The 22,515-nt window shown below is 34.9% G+C and overlaps 3 protein-coding genes across 3 annotated transcripts; all 3 read left to right on the forward strand.

Annotated features, from left to right (window-relative positions):
* The first annotated feature begins 1,329 nt into the window (after nt 1–1,329).
* On the forward strand, nt 1,330–2,301 carry LOC106547786 (olfactory receptor OR9H1-like). The gene has a single exon (XM_014065043.2). The coding sequence runs from the start codon at nt 1,330–1,332 to the stop codon at nt 2,299–2,301; it is 972 nt and encodes a 323-aa protein (XP_013920518.2).
* A 6,388-nt stretch (nt 2,302–8,689) lies between these two features.
* LOC106547809 (olfactory receptor OR9H1-like) lies at nt 8,690–9,616 on the forward strand. The gene has a single exon (XM_014065067.2). It carries the CDS (start codon nt 8,690–8,692, stop codon nt 9,614–9,616), a length of 927 nt encoding a protein of 308 aa, XP_013920542.2.
* A 4,500-nt stretch (nt 9,617–14,116) lies between these two features.
* LOC106547785 (olfactory receptor OR9H1-like) lies at nt 14,117–15,055 on the forward strand. Its single transcript, XM_014065042.2, has one exon. It carries the CDS (start codon nt 14,117–14,119, stop codon nt 15,053–15,055), a length of 939 nt encoding a protein of 312 aa, XP_013920517.1.
* The last annotated feature ends 7,460 nt before the right edge of the window (nt 15,056–22,515 follow it).

Consider the following 22,515-nt stretch of genomic DNA (forward strand, 5'->3'; position numbering starts at 1 on the left):
ATAATATGGACTTTGACATGAAGGACAGACTTCCTTTCTTCCTTCTTTCTTCACTCCCTCTCTTCTTTCTTCTCTCTCTTTCCTTCCCCCCTCTTTCTTCCTCTCACTGTCCTCACCAGATAATGATGGAAAAATAGTTTTCCTAACTTTCCTTCAGATAAATATGCATTTCTAGCTGATTCCTTCACTGTGAAATCTTTCCAAATCCTTAGTTTTATTGCACTCATTTTAGGGATGGGATATTTCAGTGGATAATGACAGACTTTTTAAGATTACATTGATGGCATTTCTTTCCTATCAAATGTATGAATAAGCTGAATGGAGTGCCACAGAAAAGTGTGAGTCAACATTTCTTTACACTCCCTTAGTGTATTTATTTTTGCAAATATTTATTTATTCAAAATAATTACAAATAATAATTATTTGTTACTTGCTAATGATGGAGAGTTTTTTATATCTCACAGACTTAACATTTTTCAGTGTAAGTTTCAGTATGGGGAAGGAGAGATGGCATTAGATTTCAATAACATAATGCAACAGAACACAAAAAGAAATGGTTAATAATTTCTATATAGTAGCCCCACATTTTTATAATACTTTGGAAATAATGAGATTTAAGAAATTTTCATAAAAAACCTCAGTTTTTAGGTTTGTTTTCTGTATTTATATGTATGAATGTAGATTGTGATTGGAATGTATTATATCTGGCTATAAGAAAAATAAATTGGAATTTTTCAAGTTCAAAACTGAAACATAAAGTATATCATATAAATTGATCTGACTATTAATTTTAAAACATTTGGGGAATGAATCTTATGGTGAAGTAAAAACAAAGACATTACAGTACTTACTATATAAAGGAAAGCAAATATATCAGGAAATTCTCAGCTAAACACATAACTGGTTTTAGTTTAGTATGGTTGTATCCAAAATATTTAAATGTAATAACTGAATTTTAAATTAAATATTCAAACTGGAATGTTCTTACTCAATACATGATGCATTGTACAAACACATAAGAAAAGGCTCTATCTTTTTGCCTTCAGGACTAAAGTTATTTATGAACTTGTATTTTAAAAATTTATTTCTTGGTATCTGAAGAAATCCATGATGTCAATCTCAGCAATGATTATAATTAAAGCTGATTTATTTTTTCAGGGTTGAATGATGTCAAACAAGATAGCATTCATCCACTATTCAAATATAAATAAGATAGACTTAAAATGGACTGCACTGGGAAGTGGGCAAAACATTTATGAACCTTGATCTGATAACTTATTGTCATTTGTGTCCGACTATGTAAAAGCCAATGTTGCATTATTACTCATTATGTTTTTATCCCACATGTTCCATTTTTCAGAGAACAAAATGGGAAACCACTCCAAAATCACACAATTTGTTTTGGAAGGATTTTCAGGTCCCCAAGAGCTACAGCTGGGTTTGTTTTTTCTTTTCATGCTGCTGTACATCGTAACATTGATATGGAATATTGGAATGATCACTATTATTATTCTTGACCCTCAGCTCCAAAGTCCTATGTACTTTTTCCTGAAGAATTTATCTTTCTTGGATATCTGCTATTCCTCTGTTATAACTCCCAGAGCCATGGTGAGCTTTGCAACAGGGCAGAAAGGTATTTTCTATAATGCATGTGCCATACAAATGTTCTTTTTCTCTCTTTTTGGAACAACTGAATGTTTTATCCTAGCTGTGATGGCATATGACCGATTTACTGCTATCTGCAATCCCCTGCTTTACAACATCATCATGTCCAGAAAAACCTGTATACTTCAAATAGCTGCTTGCTATTTCTTTGGCTTCATCAACTGTTGCACACAGACAAGCCTTACTTTCAGCTTATCCTATTGTGAACCCGGGGAAATTAACCAGTTCTTCTGTGATGTCCCAGCTCTAATGAAAGCAGCCTGCTCAGACACTTTTGTAAATGAGATTGTGCTTCTAGCATTGTGTGGGTTTATCATAGTGATAACATCCACTATAGTTTTGATTTCCTATGTCTATATTGTGGCCACAATTCTCCACATGGCTTCTGCAGAGAGGAGACACAAAGCTTTTTCAACCTGCGCTTCCCATATCATGGCTGTTACGTTGTTCTTTGGAACAGCTTTCTTCATGTATGGTCAGCCTGGAGCAATGGCCTCTCCAAATCAAGGCAAAGTTGTTTCTATTTTTTATACTGTTGTAATTCCTATGTTGAATCCATTAATCTACAGCCTAAGGAACAAGGAGGTCAAATATGCATTGGGAAGACAGCTAAAAAAGGTGACTTTCTTCAAATGAGTACCAACCCTTATAAAAATATAAAGATAAAAATGATTATAAATACATTTAGCTTGAAGCATTCTTAAACTGAATGTACAATAAAGAAATTTTTCTTATATGTGTAAAGGACAAATAGATTTAAAAAACAAAAACAAAACAAAACATGGAACTTTGTTTATATAGGACAATGTTAACAAAAGTCTTCTATATGCAGAGGTGAAAAGACTTACATATATTCACAGTGTAGGAATGGGGGATGAAATTAGCAGTTGGTGAAGAAGATAAAATTGACTGCTTTGATAAAAAGAAAAACAGTCATTTGGTGTTGTTTCTATTTGGAAACCACTCCATAACTATGTTTGAAATTAAATGAAATTTTAATCTTGAATTTCAATTAATAGACTTGTTTGTGATGATGTAAACAGTGTTTGTTATTCTGTAGTTCAAAAGATCACTGATTTTTAGGATTTCATCTGTATCAAAAAAAGTCAGAAGCTACTTTTAAAAATATTTTTCTCTTTGTTTGCCTTCCCCAATTTTACTTTTTCCCTACCTCTTCCTCTTTCTTTTTTTAGATTCTATTTTTATTTGCATATAAATATATATATATGTATGTATGTTTTGAAAAAAATGTATAGTGGTATGAAAAAGTTATAATTTATAAATCAAAATGTAGGAAATGGATATCATGCCCCATTATTTAATGATGCAAATCAATTTTATATACATCTATATATAAAATTGATAGTATATACATTTATAATACATTTACTTTTTACAATAAAGTTTTTAATCTGTTAAGGAATAGTTTGATGGGGAAAGTAAAAACACCTACCACTGCAAAATTTACTGTCATTAAAAATACAGAATTTTTACTCCCACAAGTATGTAAGAATTATAATATATTCATATTTATTGATAACAAAATGGCTTCATATGGAATATTAGTAGAAAATAGGATAGTGTACCTTGAGACCTATTTTTGTTCCTTCATTTTTTATTTAATGTGTGAAGAAACACATCCATTGACTCAATTATAGTAAGTGTAGATTTTGTCCTAGAACTAGATATATTTATCACATTCACAAACTAAGAGGCTGGATATCATTACCCACTTCGTTTGCATATATGCCCATATTTAAGCATATATAACTATTAAAGAAGAAAAGGGATCCATGATGAATGTTTTCCATCATTATAACTCTTTGTTTCCTAGTTAAGGGTCAGTAATATAGAAACTATATTACTATTCCTAGTTAAGAGTCAGTAATATAGAAACTTTTATAAATATGGTGATGCTTAGAATGTAAAATTTTCAGTCATCTGCATCATGTTACAGACAGGTACTATGTGCATGCATAGATCAACAACAATAACAGTAGTTGGGAATATAAATCATTTATAAAAGAACAGCCATGCATTATTTAGACTCTTTCACAAATAGAGTACCCAATTCTGTCTGTGAAAGTTTATAAACTTATAGATTTCAAGGAATTCTTTAGTACCCTAAGAGTATCCAATCTACTTTGTTTTATTATCAAAACTATAAGTTATAAACATAAACCATGTTCATTTTTTTCTGATGTTCTTTCTTCATTCAAAAAAAATCTGTAAGGGTTTTTCAGTCAGCAATAAATGTAGATATTGCCTTTTTTTCTCTTTAAAAATGTCACTTTGGCCAACTCAGCAAGTTCTACCATTATACCAATCATTCCTTCATTGAGGGTAATGCTGAATCTTTGTGCATAAATAATCTCATGTCAAAACAAAATTTCATGTTTTTTCCAACTTTTTTTCTTTACTCACAAAACATTTTTTTAAATTTCAATCGTATATTGATTTTTATTTTTTTTAAACTATAGTATATATGTTTTTGAGGCCATACTTTTCTAGCTTTTTTAGATGTCAATCAAATGATATGTTTTCATAAAAATGCATTTATACAATTAAAAAAAAATCAGGTGGTGTACACCAACAGTATATCATCTTATATTGTTTCTTTAAATTTATAATATAACATATATTTCAATCCTTATAGCCACATATTTTCCTGTTGTTCCTTCTGTCTATTACAACTGAAGTTTTTACCTTACTTTATCATTCATTATTTTACTTGCTCTTGTTCTACTTCCAATTTCAATAAAAGTTTATACATTTAATGATTCAGTCTTAGAATGTTTAAAACCATAAATTCTTTCCAAGAGCCAAGGTGGCGCAGTGGTTAAATGCAGCACTGCAGGCTACTGCTAGATCAGCAGGTCAGCGGTTCAAATCTCACCGGCTCAGGGTTGACTCAGCCTTCCATCCTTCCGAGGTGGGTAAAATGAGGACCCAGATTGTTGGGGGCAATATGCTGACTCTCTGTAAACCGCTTAGAGAGGCCTGAAAGGCCTATGAAGCGGTATATAAGTCTACTGCTACTGCTATTGCTTTCGTCTACTTTAAATATTTTCAAAAATCCTAAATGAGAGAAATGTTTACAATTATATCCATTCTGCCACCAGTTCATTGCTTTCTTTTGCTACAATCTTTCTACTTCTATTTGCACATGGAGTGCAGTGATTAGAGTGCAGTACTGCAGGCTACTTCAGCTGATTGCTAGCTTAGTTCAGCAGTTCAAATCTCACTGGCTCAAGGTTGACTCAGCTTTCCATCCTTCTGAGGTGGGTAAAATGAGGAGCCAAATTGTTGGGGCAATATGTTGACTGTAAATTACATAGAGAGGGCTGTAAAAGCACTAGGAATTAGAATATAAGTGTAAGTGCTATTACTATTGCTGATTTTTGTATTTTATTGTATTTTATATATTTTTTTCTCTTCTGCTTTCTCCAGCTACTACAATGTCCACTATGCAGACTTCTTTTGTGTTTCTTCTTGACAATTATTAATCTGGAGTGTTGTGTGGCAGGTGTTTTCCTGTTAGAACGCTAATGTCCCATAGCAATTTACCTTCCTCATTTTCTATTATTTTGTCTATTTTGAGACCCACCAGTTATTGCTTGTAGACCAGGGGTGTCAAATTCAATGCCATTGAGGGCCACATCAGGGTTGTGTTTGACCTCAGGGAGGTGAGTGGGTGTGGCCAGGGTGGACATGACCAACTTGACATCCTGCAGTCCTCAGCCAGTGAAAATGGAGCCCAGAAGCTCCATGCACAGCCCTCCCAAACTTCATTTTCATCCCACTGTGTACTGTACTGTATATTGTTGAAATGACAATAAAACCTACTTGACTTGACTTGACTTGATTTTCACTGGCTATTTCCAGGGCAGCACCATGGGCCAGATCTAAGCACCCCACAGGATGGATTCGGCCCGCAGACCTTGAGTTTGACACCCCTGTTGCAGACTATTATGGCTAGATTGAGATATATTAGTAAATGCTTAATAAAATAAAAAACTTGTTTTATATTTTAATCAAGGTGCTTTTGCAACATGCTTGTGTGAAACATAACAAGATCAATAACAGTAATGATAATAACAAAAATGAAAACAATAAGCAGTTGGGTCCAAGTGCAATAATATATTAATAATATTTAATAATATTAAAGAAATACTAATTATGAATTCAAAAAGATTTTTCCAATTACTCTAATGGAAATAATGGGATTTTGTTGTTTGAACCTAATAGCATAGATTCTCCAGGAAGCACTTTGGAAGAATCAGTAGTTTTTTTGTGAGTCTGTTATTAAGAGTGCTAGTTTTGGAAAGTTAAAAATAGAAGCCATATTTAAAATTTTGTGAAGTATATACATGAAGCAGCCATTAGGATTAGCCAACAAATAATTTTCATTTAGATTTGTATAATTTATAAGTAGATTAAACTCAAGGGATCATGTCTAATATTGGGCCTCAGGTGTAATTGTTCATAAATGTGTTATATTTGAACCCAGAAAAGAATAAAAAAAAAAGATTGGCATAATACATTTGCTTCATAGACTGATGAAGTAATCATGTTAAATCAGAAAAGCAACATTGCAAGTTTGTTCTATTTCCAGTTCTGAAAGGTGAGTAAAAATACTGAAGCTGAAAATTTATCTTAAGAAAGTGAGAGGAGTTTCTAGATGAGTTCATTTAGTTCAGTAATTCAATATCCAAAATGTGTGCAAAAAGCTTTTTGTGCATTTCAAAAGCTTTTCATTTCAGATGCAGGACTTTAACATTGGAATTAATGTATTAATTGAGTTTATATCCTCGCTGTTTACATTGTAACTCAAATGCTTTACAACCAAAATGTATAAAACAGGAAATACCTTTTCAATAAATTAAAACATGACATCAATAAGTTTAGCAGAAATTCACCACAGGAGTAAAATAACTAATAAAATTAAATTTAATAGTTACTGAAAATAAACAGCAGCAGCAATGGCAACAAGAACAAATCCAGCAAAGATACAGTGAGGTTGGTTTTCTCTACAATAACAGACAGTTCAAGTCCTGTTTCACTAAATTAGCAGCAAAAGAAAATGTTAGGATGGCAATTGTGTGCATTTTTATCTGCTAACTTCCCAATTTTGGTGACTATGACTTGATGACTAAATTTTTAGACAGCAGTTGAGACAGTGTTTGCTTTCATAACTGATTGCAGTTTTTCAAACTTCTGCTGAAGTAGCTACCATAAAACTGACTAAAATTAACTATAAAGCTAACTTGCAAAGCTAAAAGCATTACAACAGTGTAGCAAAATCAATTTATGCATACAGAATAATAAAGAAATGATATAGGTAGAGATGGTTTTGTGTGTAGTTTATTAAACAAGCAAATAACAGCAATGTTTGAGTATTTTACAAATATTGCAGCACTATATGAGTTAAATTAACAATATTTTTAAAAAGTTCATGTTTAAACTAGGAATAAATTTTGGAAAAGGGAATTTGTATCATAAATTAAATAATTCAAGAAATTTGACCATATAAGTGGTTTAAAATGCCAAGCATAAAACATGCCATAACAAATCACAAGATTTTTGGGTCCCCACCCCTTTCGTTTGTGTAATATAATTTTCATGTATTCACATGAGATTTCTCTTTGACACTGCTGACACATATCAATGACCATGAATACTAATAGCTAATACTAATTTCATTTTTGCACCATTTCTTACTATCAGCTGCATTGATAATAGGAGTGAGGAAGGAAGGAAGGAAGGAAGGAAGGAAGGAAGGAAGGAAGGAAGGAAGGAAGGAAGGAAGGAAGGAAGGAGTCCATAAGTAATTACATCATTCAATACATTCTGACAAATAAGATTTTTGCTCTCACTAGAAACTGGAATTTATGTTCTATAGCTAGAGAGTAGGAAATGTTCTAGTTCATGGCAATATGTGATATATAAATGTCTATAAAAGACTATAGAACTCTTATTTATACTGTTATTATCATTACAATTACAACATGTGAAATCACAGCTTTTAGTTTTTTAGCTAGGTTGGATTTCATATATAACAAATTCTTCCCCAAAAACTAGGATATCTATGTGGATTCAAGCAATGCAATTTTTTTTTTGTAATTCAGGTACATAGCTTTTTGAAATTGAATTATAGTTGGTCAAACAATGAATTTAGATTGGATTTAACATTTTTATCCACTTACTCAGTCCTTCCTAAGGACCTGGGATTGATAGAAGTTGTTTTATCATGTTAAAGGTATTATTTCAAAAGGTAAGCTGTTACAAACAAAAACCTGAAACAGTTTACAACCTGTGATGTTACCTTTAATATTTTTAAAGTTTTGAACTTCAACACACTACAAAATAATTTTATTTATTTTTAAATACTATATGTCCCTTCTAACTCTGTGGTGTAGTCATTTGTGATGACCATCCTAATAATACAGCTCTGATCACTTGCTTATATCATTTTTCCATTTTTATTTAGAATTTCTAACATTGACAGTTATATTTTTGCTTTCTAAGAAAAAAAGGGTTAATTCTTTTGCTTCCCCATACTGGAAGCATTTTTTTTTTAGTATTTGATAAAGAAATCCATTTATCTATATAACACTTTTAATGTCAAGTTTAATTTCAGATTTGTATTCATTCTTGTTCCATATCTTTATTAGGTTTCTATACTGTTCAACTCCAGAAGACTGAATGGTTTGGATGCCACCAAAACATTAACAGGATATGTTCCTGATTGATGGCTCTCTTCTCTTATCAGTTTTCAGATTCTTATACATTATGCGCTATAATGGCAGTAATATTAGTATTAATTAATATGTATCTTTTTCAGGTTTCTGCTTGCAGAATTTCACAAACAGCTTTTATTTCACATGCATGCTAATAATGACCTCTTCAGACTTTCACATGTAGTACAAAGGCAATTGTATACTAGAACACTAATTTTTAACTTTCACAAAAATATCGGTAGATGACTGTTCATCCTGAGAAGACCTCTAACAATAAATAAAAAATGAAAAATCATACTGCAGTGACAGAATTTATATTATTTGGATTTAACAATCGACCAATGGTGCGCATATCTCTTTTCTTTCTCTTTTTAGTAATATACATCATCACCCTAGTGGGGAACATGGGCCTCATCATAATTACAACTGTTGATGCCCAACTTCGTAGCCCTATGTATTTCTTCCTTAAAAACCTGTCTTTTTTAGATATTTGCTACTCTTCCGTCATCACTCCAAAAGCTATGTTTAGTTTTATAACTGGAAATAAGACCATTTCTTACAGTGGTTGTGCAACTCAGATGTTCTTCTTTTCATTGTTTGGAACCACAGAGGCCTTTTTCTTGGCTGTAATGGCATATGACCGATTCATTGCCATCTGCAGTCCATTGCTGTATCATGTCATCATGTCAAAGAAAAGGTGTGCTTGCCTTCTATCCATCTCTTACTTTTTTGGCTGTATCAACTGCTGCATACAGACTGGTTTTACATTCAAATTGTCATTTTGTGACTCACTTGTAATTGACCACTTCTTTTGCGATGTCCCAGCTGTCATGAAGATCTCCTGCTCAGTCACTTTTATGAATGAACTAGTGCTGTTTTCAGTGTGTGGCTTTATCATTGTGACCACAGCTATAGTAGTCCTAGTATCCTATGTTTGTATTATTAGTACTATAATAAATATACCATCTGTCAAAGGAAAACAAAAAGCTTTCTCAACTTGTACATCCCATTTGATGGCAGTCAGCTTATTTTTTGGGACAGTTTTTTTTATGTATGCACAACCTGGGGCTTTGTCTTCCCCCAGTCAAGGAAAAGTTGCATCACTATTTTATACAGTTGTCATCCCAATGTTAAACCCCATAATCTACAGTTTGAGAAACAGAGAGGTTAAAGAAGCTCTGACCCGACAATTAAGGAAAATTGATACCTAGCTTCTAATGTATCTTTGTTAACATTTGAATTGCTGTTGAAGTTTATGTATGGCACTATTTCATTTCATTTATTAGATGCTGAATTTTCTGAAATAATTATTACACAGGAACACACATACACCTCAAACATGTATTTTAATAAACCTTTATTCTGAGTTTCATTCAAAAGAAGTAAGTCTGGTAGATTTCAAAGGTTGTTTTCAGTTTGTGTGGATTGAGAGTGAGAAGTATGACCTGGAATCCCTGCTTTACATATACTTCAGGGTTCAATGCTTTCTATACTCCTGTTTAACATGAAGCTACATTTGTTACCGCTGAATGAAATATTATTAGTATGCTGATACTTGGTTGTGCTTAGAGAAGCGCAACCAAGTATCAGCATACTAATAATATATAAACATGGTGAGTTATGCTACATATGCCCTTTCTTTGTACCTGGAGTTTGCTTAGGTCTGAATGGGGAGAAATATGATGAAACTGAACAAGATAGAGTAGCTTGGGATTAGTGACTCTTTGGTTTTTAAAGAATTGCTATATTTGGTCATGTATGGGATCACACTGCTCCAGAACTGCCTGGTGATTTGGTGATTCTCCTGAGCTCACAACTGCTGCTTAAGGAACAACTGGCAGTCATGGCCAGGAGGGCCTTTGCACAAATTTGAGTTGTGTACCATTTCCAGATTCCTACAGAGTTGATCAAATGGTTGGCTTGAAGGCATATTTTGCCACCATGGGAGTAGGGGATATATGGGCTTTTGTATTATGAATTTTTAATTTTCTAAACTTCTCCAAGTCATTGTGTTTGGAAGCAATATAAATTTGTTTAATAAATAAATAAAACAAATGCCTAATAAATACTCATGGAAAGGTATAGAAAGCACTGGAGTATAAAAGAGACATATTCTGGTAAGGGGAAGAATAAAAATCAGAAGATTAACCTGACTGGATAGGACGATTAAAAGAAAAAAATGTAAAGGAGTGGACTAAAGAAACAAACAAATAAAAGTACATTGTAAATAAGAATGAAGTAAAAGTGAGAAAGAACAAAGCTTTTTTTCCCTGTAAATTCTTCCCAGGTAGGATTCCATTTGCTCACAAGGAAAATGGAATGTTTTGGGAGGACCAAAGAAACTGTATATTTGGCACAGAGAGAGATGCTAAAATACCATTTCACAGTGCTGTATAGCCTTCTGTAAGTGGTTTACAGAGTCAGCATATTGCTCCTAATAATCTGGGTCCTCATTTTACTGACCTCAGGAGGATGGAAGGCTGAGTCAACCTTGAACCGGTGTTGGCTCTCATCAGTCAGCAGAATTAGCCTGCAATACTGCATTCTAACCGCTGCACCACAATGGCTCTAAAATTTTCACCACCAAGAAAATTACCCACTGAATCAACAGTTTTACAGCAGTGGAATTAATAATGATTACATTAAGGCATGGGGTTTACAACCTTGAGTATTTTTAAAATACTTTTTTAAAAACATAATATAAAAGGATCAGAAAATAATCATGCTGCTATGACTATTCTTGATATTGCTGTAAAAATTGGGTGAAATAAGCCCAGCATGTTTTGAGGTGAAATTTCTGAAACTTAGCAAGGCATTGATTGATTGACTGATGGATGGATGGATTCATTCATGTCATCAAGTCAGTGCTGATTTTCTGCAACCCCAATAGACCTTTTTCAAGATTATCTAACTCCAAATTTACCTTTGGATTTCATAATGATATATCCATTGCCACTGTAATTGAAATCACTCAGCTTTGAGTGTGAATGTTCTCTTTCCACTCCCAGCATTATAGACATTTCAAGAGAGCTAGATTTTCTTACAATTAGTCTAAAATATGAGTACTTGTAGCTTTTATTTTAAATGCATTATTGTTCCTCTGAGAATAAAACTTTCAAATTTATTTTCAAAGGGGTTTGCTATAGGTCAGACTAAGAAAGAAATATGGGTGTTTTAGGATGTTTTGGGAGATATAATATATAGCATAGAATAATAGAGATTGAAGAGGTCTTGGAAGTCTTCTAGTCCAATCCCTTGCTCAAGTAGAAGATTCTATACCATTTTGAACAAATGGTTGTCCAATCTCTTTTTGAAAGCTTCCTGTAATAGATCAAGATTAACTGATGGACTCACTGATCATTCACTGACTAACTGACTCACTGCTTTCAAGTCAGTGCTGACTTTTTACAGTCATTTTTTTTTAAGATTAGCAATTCCCAGTTTGACTCTTCAGATCTTCCAATGATATATCCATAGCAACTATAATATTTGCTTTCTAATGAATTCTTTCTTCTGGAATTTAGTAGACTGAACAAAAAGAGACCAAAAATTACATTTTCTTTAATGCTTATAAAAATATATTGGACATCTTTTTAAAATTATGATAGCAGCTAGATATACCCATCTGAAGTTGCACGTCATGCACTACACATACTTTTTTTAGATAGCTGGTAGAAATGAATGTAATAATACTATGGAGAATAAACTATTCCCCTGCTATATAATATTTCTATGATAAATCCTTGCTAAATGTATGATAGTGCTGGATTTGCAGTTTGCCTGTGTTGTGGTAAGTTGATCTCATTTTGTAGCTCTACCTAAGCATATCCTTCTCTGTGTTCTTCTAATTGTAGCATATGTGCTGCCAAAGAAAGCACCATATAAGTATCTGGCCTGTTGGTTTATATGTTGTACTAGAATCTGATTGATTTCCAACCACAAACAAGCTTTCTCTTTTTTTATAGTATGAGAGCAAAATAGCTCCTAAATATAATGTAAAAATAGAGAAATTGATCTAAAAAAAAATAACACCATTAAAATTGATTTAGGGTGACTTAAGAATAGTGATATTTTAAGAACTTTCAACAATTTATGGTACATATGTGTGTAAATAAACCTTTATAATTTAATATCTTGTTTTCAACTTCAAAATCTATAACAATGATAATAACAATAATAACAATAACAACAACAACCATAACAATAAGAGGAAGAAAACAATTGTCGTACTAATCGTTATAGGAACCATTGAAGTAATATCTAAAACATTGCTTAGATACATGGAAATTTTGAACTTATTAGACTTGAATATTCTGTTTTTTCAAAAAACCACCTTACTTGGAACTGCCTATATACTCAGACATTACCTTAACAGCTCTTAGGTCCTTGGTTAGAACTTGAAATGTTAAGTTTTTACCAGTCTCATACTGTGAATCAAATTGAAGATTAAATCTTAAATAATAATAGTAGCAGTTGTTCTAGTAAACTAGCAGCTGTGACTTCTTACTGTTTTATACATAATCATAATAATTATAACAATACAATAATAAATATAATAGTTTTTATTATGGTGAGTGATCAACATCAAATTTCCATGACAAAATGGATAGGTGATTAAAATGTCATCTTCTTAACAGTCAACATCATTTCTGTCAGAGCTGTAGTTATTTTCAGCCTCTTGGATGTTTTGATTTTTAGAAACAGTATTAAAACCCTTAATTTTGTTTTGCTGTTAGACATTATAGTTTGTGTCTGCGTTGACAGGCAGCAGAATTACTGGTTTTTTAATATTTAATGGGGTTGTCTTGGCACCTTTGCAGAAAAGTTATTCAAAAAATAATAAGTAAATTGAAATGGAATGGAGTGGAGTGGAGTGGAGTGGAGTGGAGTGGAATGGAGTAGAGTAGAGTAGAGCAGAGCAGAGCAGAGCAGAGCAGAGCAGAGCAGAGCAGAGCAGAGCAGAGCAGAGCAGAGCAGAGCAGAGCAGAGCAGAACAGAACAGAACAGAACAGAATAGAATAAATAAAGTGTGATTGTTCATGCAAAGAATTTTCTCTGGTGCATAAGTTTTCAGTGTACATGCAAACAACAAATAATGAAATCATATAATGTAACCAACAGGAGAAGGTAGTAGAAAAGATGAGAATAATAATAATAATACAGCTATTATAAAAATATTTTAAAATACACAATATTCTAAAAGAAACAAGCACGGTTAAAATTTGGATAAAATACCATATTTTCATAGAATTGTTTGGGGGTGGGTGGGGAGTTGTTTGTTTTAAATAAGTATTGAATTAATGGGTCAGGGAAAGGATATTAAGTTTATATAATTGCACTTAAAGAGATTTTTCATAATAGACATTGCAATGAAATAATAATAAAAAAACCATAAGGTGACTATACCAGCCAAATGAGATCTTGACAATATATATTTAAGACGTTATGTAGCTTCAAACAATAAATGTTAGGAAAGGATGGGTATGTATTTATGTTTAAGTAAACAATGTAAGCACAATTAACTTAAAATGCAATCTCTTTGAATGTCCCATGCCAAAATGAGCATTTATAGAAATTCACACTGATTCTGAATTTAACTCTTTTTTAAGATGCTTATCAATTTGAGTTTGTGTAATTTTTGCTAATTCCTCTGGAAAATTGGAAGCATGGTATGATGTTTGTTATGTGTCTTTTTATTTTAGGTACATATCATGGAGAATTGTAGCATAGTTACTGAGTTCATCCTGGTGGGTTTCAGAGACCAACCGAAGTTGGAAATAACATTTTTTATTATTTTTCTGATATTATACATCACCACTGTGATTGGAAATGGTGGTATGATCACAATCATAAATGTTGATCCTCAGCTTCATACACCAATGTATTACTTCATCAGGAATCTATCCTTCCTGGACCTCTGTTACTCTTCTGCCATTGCTCCAAAAGCTCTAGCAAATTTCTTTGAGAAAAAAAATGTCATTTCATATGAGGGCTGTGTGGCCCAGTTGATGTTCTTCACCATTTTTGTTACCACAGAAGGTTTTCTTTTAGCTGTCATGGCCTATGACCGCTTCATTGCCATTTGCTATCCACTCCTTTATCCATTAAAGATGTCAATGACTTCTTGTCATCGTTTGGTGGCATCTTCTTACATATGTGGTTGTGCCAATGGTGTGATACAGACTACTGTTTCTTTCCATCTCAGATTTTGCAATCATAGCAAGATCAACCATTTCTTCTGTGATGTCCCTGCTGTCATGAATGCTGCTATGACAAATACATATATCAATGAAGCTGTGATGTTCTCTCTCTGCAATGTTATCATTGCCATTACTACAGGAGTTATATTCACTTCCTATGCTTATATACTTTCTACCATTCTCAAGATGCGTTCAGCAGATGGCAGGCAGAAAGCTTTTTCTACCTGTGCATCTCACATAACAGCTGTAGTCATCTTTTATGGGACTGTTTTCTTCATTTATGCTCAACCAGCATCCATATCTTCCCCTTTACAGAGTAAAATTGTGTCAGTATTCTACACTTTAGTTATCCCAATGTTGAATCCCCTCATCTATAGTCTCAGAAACAAAGATGTCAAAAAAGCTCTGAGAAGGACTTTAGGGAGAAGAAGTTTTGTTTTCATGAGTTGATGTAAACTGATCAAGCTCTTTAGCTTTGAAACTCTCTAGCTTCACTTTTTATGTGACTTTTGGGAAGAGAAATTAAGAACATTGTCTGTTGTGATGGAATCTAGATAAGTAACTTTTCAACAATTGTTCAAGTGTTCTCTGCATATCAATGAGATAGTAAAAGCTGTATTAGTTATTTGGACATTGAAAATTGTCTTTGGTTTCTTCAGACATGTGGTATCTGTTTCTTTTTTCTCATATTTTAATAAAAAGAAAGTATTATTTTCCCCTGTGTATTGCTTTAGAAAATAACTTTATTATTTTGTACATATTTTCTTGTTCATTGTATTTGCAAAGAAATATTTGTTCTATAATCAAACAGGAATTTAACTCTGGAATTGTAATGAAATATAACATGGTTCAGAATGTCAAATTCAAGACCACATTTTGCATTCTGTAATAGTGAATTAGAGTATGTTTATTTCTTGTAATCATGGTGCTTTAAAGCAAGGTTCTAGAGCACACAGAATGACATCTTTATGACATTTTTCTTTTCCCCTTAATTTAGTGATTCAACATTGTCACTCAGATCATGACTAATGTGATTTCAATCACCTCCTCTACACACCTTCTGCAGAAACATAATGTTTTATATATAGTCATCAGAATGGGTAGTACAATTCTACAGGATAGTCTTTAGCTGTCTGTCTCTCAGGCTCTTTCACCTGGAGATATCCTGCTTAACAGACTCCTCTTCTTTGAATTCCTGACATAATTGGAACATTACCATTTGGTCTATTAAAGTGACACTATGAAAGAAAATAAGGTGTAGTGGTGTGTATTACTTTCATGTAGATAGATGATAAAAATAGATGATGGATGTTAAATGATAGATAGATAGATAGATAGATAGGTAGATAGATAGATAGATAGATAGATGATAGATAGATAGATAGATAGATAGATAGATAGATAGATAGATAGATAGATAGATAGATAGATAGATAGATAGAAAGAAAGAAAGGCAGGCAGGCAGGCAGGCAGGCAGGCAGGCAGGCAGGCAGGCAGGCAGGCAGGCAGGCAGGCAGGCAGACCAGTGATGTGCAGTCAGATGAGGCAGGGGATGCACAGCCTCACCACTCCCATCATGAAAAGAAAAAAAAATGTAAAAGGAAAAAGGTGAGTGCTGAGGTGAGGCTAGCTATCTGCTGCCTCACAGTGGATGTCTCTGCTTAACTGTTTAAAAAAGCCTCTAAAAAAGCTCCCTCTACTATGAGGCAGGAGAACTGTGTGCTTTATCTAATCTGACTTTTTAGGTGTTTTAGCAGAGCTAAGCAAGGGTTAAAAGCCTAAAAAGTACAGAGGTAGGTGAGGCATGCAGTTCTCCTGCCTCATAGTAGAGGGTGCTGGTTCTTCCTTTGATTCAGTGGCAGCAGAGTAAGTGATGAGTCCAGTATGGTCATTGGTCTCTTCCCTTCCAACTCTGTCATTCTGTTTAAAGCTGCAGCGTTGTGCCCGCTCTTCCTCCTCTCTTTCTCTGTTTCTGATGCCCCCCCCATCTCCACCCCACGCTCCCTCTTTTCCTTTAGATTTCCTTTTCTTCTTCTTTAATAAATACAATGCCAGTTGCCATTTGGATTGAGTCTTCTCTGTTGAGTTAATCTTGCATGAATTGCAAAAAGAGGAAGATTGGGGGGGGGGGTGTTGAGAGCCTACCAAAGCTTCCAACAAATAGATGGGTTAGTCAGTGGGGTGTTAGGGGAGAGGACAAAATGCCTGAGCTCCACCGCAAGTGAAAGAAAGTGCTTTCCGCTACTGAGGTTTCCCTGTGGCCCGGGGCAAGCTGAAATGGTGGATTGGCTCAGATCTGGCGCTTCTTGGCGGGCTGGAAGGTGAAGGGAAAAGAAAGTATTTTGCCATGCTGGGAAATTGCATGGCAAAAGAAGAAGCTGGCGAGGTAGCCAGTAGAGAGCCTGGGAGGAAAGGTATCCGTGTGGAGGAGAGGAATCTAAGGCGATAGCAGCGCGTGGCTCTCCCTGGACAAGTTTATTCACCCCAAGTGCTTTTCTTCGGTTGCTGCATTTTGTTAGAAGTTACCCCCCACCCCCATCTGCCAAAGCGTGAATGGCAATAGTTATGTAGCTTTATTATCCGAGGTGGGCTAATAATAGAATCCAGTCATTTATGCTGAGCTAAGGCTTCACTTATTCCCTTTTAACTGTCTGAGGTTTCTTTGGTAACAGGTGGAGATGACTGTTGCCCCCCAAGCTCCAGGAGGAACATGTTTATTCTTCATTGTTTTCTATATATATAGAAATAATAATATTAAATTAAATAATACCTGGGGTGCAAAGCAGGGTGGTTGAGCAGACCTGGACATGAATTACAGTTACCTGCCATTGAGGGCTTTAAGCATACTGCTGAGGGATACACTGAGAGAAAGAGTAGGAATTCTTCTCCACCCCTTGCCTTTCATTTCTCCTCCTCCTCCTCCTCCTCCTCCTCCTCCTCCTCCTCCTCCTCCTCCTCCTCCTCCTCCATTGTATTATGCAAAAATCCTGTGCAGGCAACATATATCAAATTAATTATTAATATTTAATATATTAATATTTAATATATTTAAATATATTCCAAAACTTCCACCCAGAGTTATAGGGGATGATATGTTTTCAATAGTGTATGCCATTCCCTGCTAAACTTTATTACTGATAGCTGTTCATTTCCAAGTGGGAACTGAAGTAGAATATTAATTCTCGCCATTTTCTATGCAATTGCAAAAAGATCAAAGATGTCACAGTCCTCCCTTCATGATGATCATTTGTCGTGTTTTAATAGGAGACAGGTAGTCCTTCACCTATAACCACAATTGAACCTAAAATTTTATTTGAGCCGAGGTGGTGCAGTGGTTAGGGTGCAGTACTGCAGGCCACTTTAGCTGACTGTGATCTGCAGTTCAGTGGTTCAAATCTCACTGGCTTAAGGTCGACTCAGCCTTCCATCCTTCCGAGGTGGGTGAAATGAGGACCCGGACTATGGGGGCAAGTTGCTGACTCAATTTGCTAAAAAAAATTGTAAACCGCTTAGAGAGGGCTGAAAGCCCTATGAAGCATTATATAAGTCTAATAAATAAATAAACAAATAAAATAAATAAATAAATATTTTGCACAGTAAGACAGTTAAGTGGATTTTGCCCCACTCTATGACTTTTCTTATTGCAGTTGTTAAGTGAATCACTGCAGGTGTTAAGTTAGTAACATGGTTGTAAAGTGAATCTGGCTTCCTCCATTGACTTTGCCTGTCTACTGTCAGAAGGTTGCAAAATGTCAGATGGTTGCACAAAGTGATCACGTGACTCCAGGACACTGCAACCATCATAAATATGAACCAGTTGCCAAGCATCTGAATTTTGATCATGTGACCATGGGGATGTTGCAATGGTCATAAGTGAAAAATAATCTTAAGTCACTTTTTTCAGTGGTGTAACTTTGAATAGTCACTAAATTAACAGTTGTAAGTTGAGAACTACCTGTATGCTGTTGGAGTACTGAAATGACTTTTTTATATTTTGTAAATGTAAAATGTTTCTGTTCCTCAGCATCTTGGGTGATGACGTCAGTGCCTCACCAGCCCTAAAGCTCACTGCATGTCACTAAGGCAGACTATGTGCCATCAAATGTGTGTTAACTTTTAGTGGTCACTATAATGATCTCTCTATGATGTGGTCCTTAAAATCCTCCAATGATACACCTTTCTCATTGTAACAGACTCCACCAACTTTTTCCTCATTATGCTCTTCTTTTTCCTTCTAATGATAGGTAATATTTCTATTTAAATTTTAAAGCACAAATATAATTATTATTAATAATAACTAATTATAATAAGGTATATGTTAACCTTTAAAATATCTCAAACAATGTATCTCAGCATAAGAAAATGTCCTTAAAAATTTTATATACATGTAAACTCTAGGATCCATTTACTATGCATCTCCAGCTATATTTAGTTATTGGCTAGAAGAAATGTTGTAAGAGTCTTTAATCTATATTTTATGCACATGACAGGATTCTTTATTCAATATATGCTTTAATTTCCTAATGCTGAATAAATCTCTATAGAATGTACACTAGCAACATGTTCAATATTTTTTTAAATGTTATGCAAAAAAAGGTAGCACACATGCATCTGCCATTCAACCAGTAAGACAAGATTTTTTAAAAAAAACAACAACTGGACAACTGGACTAGAAAGAGAATCTGAATCTGGCAGAATTTTTTAAATTCTATTCTTTTTCCTAAAAAAATCCATGTTTCACCATTCCATTTGAGAACTTCAGATTAAAAAGAGGTGCCTCAATAAAAAAGAGGCATTCTATTTTCCCTGTTACATCCTCTTCCAAAGCACACTGTGTAAAAATCATTAGCAAAGTAATAATAAATAAATAAATAATAAGTCTTGTGGGACTTTTGAATACAGATGGATCATCATTTCTAACACAAAATGTCAGATATCACAGTTGATGAGGGTTGAAGCATATAGTTTATTGATATCGCTGTACCAGGAGACACCAGAGTTGAAATTAAAGAACTGGAAAAAAATCATGAAATATTGGAACCTGTCCATTGAAACTATATTGCTATGGAGGAAACATGTAACAGTGATACCATTGTTATTGGGGCACTTGGTACCATTTCCAAGAATTTTACAAAACACATCAATAAATTGCAGCTTCCTGCAATAACACCCAAGGAACTTCAAAAACTACACTACTAGGAACATCATATATTCAAAGAAGATACTTGATTGATACCTACGACGTTGGCAGCTACCTGTATCATCCATTAGTACCAGTCAATGGTATTTCTGACACATTTTTAAATGTTCATGTCCATATCACATTCATTTTCCCTTCCCTTTTTCTCTCTTCCCTCCCTCCCTCCCTCCCTCTCTTCCGCTATTGATTAGCTTAGCCTGAGTAAGGATAGCTAGTCACATTTTCAATAAGCTCTCAACTCCATGCCATAGGTCTTCAAACTTGGCAACTTTAAGACTTGTGGACTTCAACTCCCAGAATTCTCCAGCCAGCAGAACTGAATTCTTGGAGTTGAAGTTGCCTGGTTTGCAGACCTTTGCTCCATGCACTTGGGGATCCCCAAATGGTAAGGATTTTTTTTCTTTCTCTCTTGAAGTTCCCGTGCTTTTATTTCCAGAGGGCTCCTGGGAGGCTTTCTAGCACCCTGCTGCTCTATTTTGGGCCTAGCAAGCCTCCCTAAAACCTGCTGGGAGCCAAAATGCCCCCCATCCCCTGCTCTGTTTTGGGCCTAGCATAAGATGACCAGATTTTAGCAATAGCAATAGCAGTTAGACTTATATACTACTTCATAGGGCTTTCAGCCCTCTCTAAACAGTTTACAGAGTCAGCATATCATCCTCACAGTCTCGGTCCAAATTTCACCCACCTCGGAAGGATGGAAGGCTGAGACAACCTTGAGCCGGTGAGATTTGAACCGCTGAACTGCAGATAACAGTCAGCTGAAGTGGCCTGCAGTACTGCATCCTAACCACTGCACCACCTCGGCTCTTTTCAGATTGGTAAAGAGGGACACCTTTGACCGGGGGGGGGGGGGGGCTTGATTAAAAAATTTATACGGAGCAACAAAAATTTTCATACAATGCAAAAATAGTATTGTAATATATTTTTTTATTTCAACATAACTACAATTTACAAATATAAATTGTAACTGTTGCCAAACATCAAAATTTTGATCACGTAACCATGAGGATGCTGCAATGGTCGCTAAGTGTGAAAATGGTCACTAAGTGTGAAAAATGGTCACATTTTCAATGCCATTGTAACTTTGGTCACTATACCACCTTTCTTGCCACAGTTCTTAAGTGAATAACTGCAGCTGGTATTTTGTATTTTGGATATAATCTTTTTTTAAATAGTCTTAAGACAATTTTTAAAAAAGAATCCGCACAGAATAAATTGAAGTAAAATATTTCAAACTATTCCACATAGAAACTATTTTTAAAAATTCTATGCACAATATATTTCAAAGTATTGTGCGTAGAATTTTTAAAAATGGTTTCACTTCAATTTATTTTGGATAGAATCTTTTTTTAAATAGTCTAAGACAATTTAAAAAAAGAATCCACACAGAATAAAACTTTTAAAAAATCCTATGCACAATAAATAAAATATTATTTTAAAATACATTAAAAAATAAAAGGAAAAAACCCAGCTCACTTACCAGCAGGCAGGCACTCCAAGTCAATCCAAAATGATGTAGATGTTAATACAAAGAACTGAGCAAATTAGAATGGTGAAATTAGTCCCAGGGAAATATTTTTCAAAGAAAAACATTTCACCATTTTTCCCACACGAGCCGATCTTCAACCTCCATGCCCCTTCCCTCCAGAAAATCCAGGAAGGAACACTCGCTACTTCTCTAGCCAAATTATTTCCTGGAGCTCTATGATACTGGGTCATCTTTTCTTATAAAAGTAAGTAAAATGGCCGTTTTCTTGCTTTAATGTTTTATCTTCAATGAAAGTACTGAGACATAGAGAGGGGTTAGACAGAGTGTCTTTTGTCTTGCCCCGGTTAGGATTTCTTAAGCAAATCCACTTGGCTTTCAACATGAAGCCAGAAAATTGGGACTTTTAAAAAATGCCCCGGGACACGGGACAAATTGTTATAAATTGTAACTGTCCAGCCAAAATCAGGACATCTGGTCACCTTAGACTAGCAGGCCTCCCTAAATCCCCCCTGCTCTGTTTTGGGCCTAGCAGCCTCACTAAGGCCTCGTGAGAGCCAAAGTTGGCCTGCCCACCCTGCCCATCTGCTCTATTTTGGGCATAGCAGGCCTCTGTGAAGCCTGCTGGGAGCCAAAATGGGCCTGCTCCACCCGTTCCCCCCATACTCGATTTTGGGCCTGCTGGGAGCCAAAATGGGGCTGGTGGGGATCCTGGAAGGTGCAGGGGAAGGGAAGGTTATGAGCCTGGTGGGGATGGGGAGGGATGCAGCAAGCTCCATAGGGTGGGCTAGAAAGACTTACCTGTAGGCAGGAGGGAGAGGCAGCTCAGTTGTGGCACAGGGGAGGCACCATGGGGCAGCTTAGGCAGGGAAGCCACCCAGGAGGTTAGGTGTAACTGGGTGGGGTGAGTGAGTGTGGCATTTATTTATATGATTTATTTGTTTATACGATTTATAGGCCACCCAATCCCAGAGGACTTAAAACAGTCTGCACATGTGCACCACAGTAAAAAAGGGGAAAATTACATTTTTCCATCAAGATTGTTCTGCGCATGTGCAGAACAGAAAACCAAGATGACACCATACCAATATGGTCATGTATCTGCTAGAGTTACTACCTATTCGCCCGTACCGGACCGAATAGGTAGGAACCCACCTTTGATCCAAAGGCCTTCACATCTGTGGATTCTAACAAGTTAGCATTTGTCATTTATACTGTTCTAAC

The sequence above is a fragment of the Thamnophis sirtalis genome, unplaced genomic scaffold, assembly GCF_051295495.1.
Source record: "Thamnophis sirtalis isolate CommonGarterSnake01/CBP01778 unplaced genomic scaffold, rThaSir2_p1.2 scaffold_4, whole genome shotgun sequence".
NCBI classification, from domain to species: Eukaryota; Metazoa; Chordata; class Lepidosauria; order Squamata; family Natricidae; genus Thamnophis; species Thamnophis sirtalis.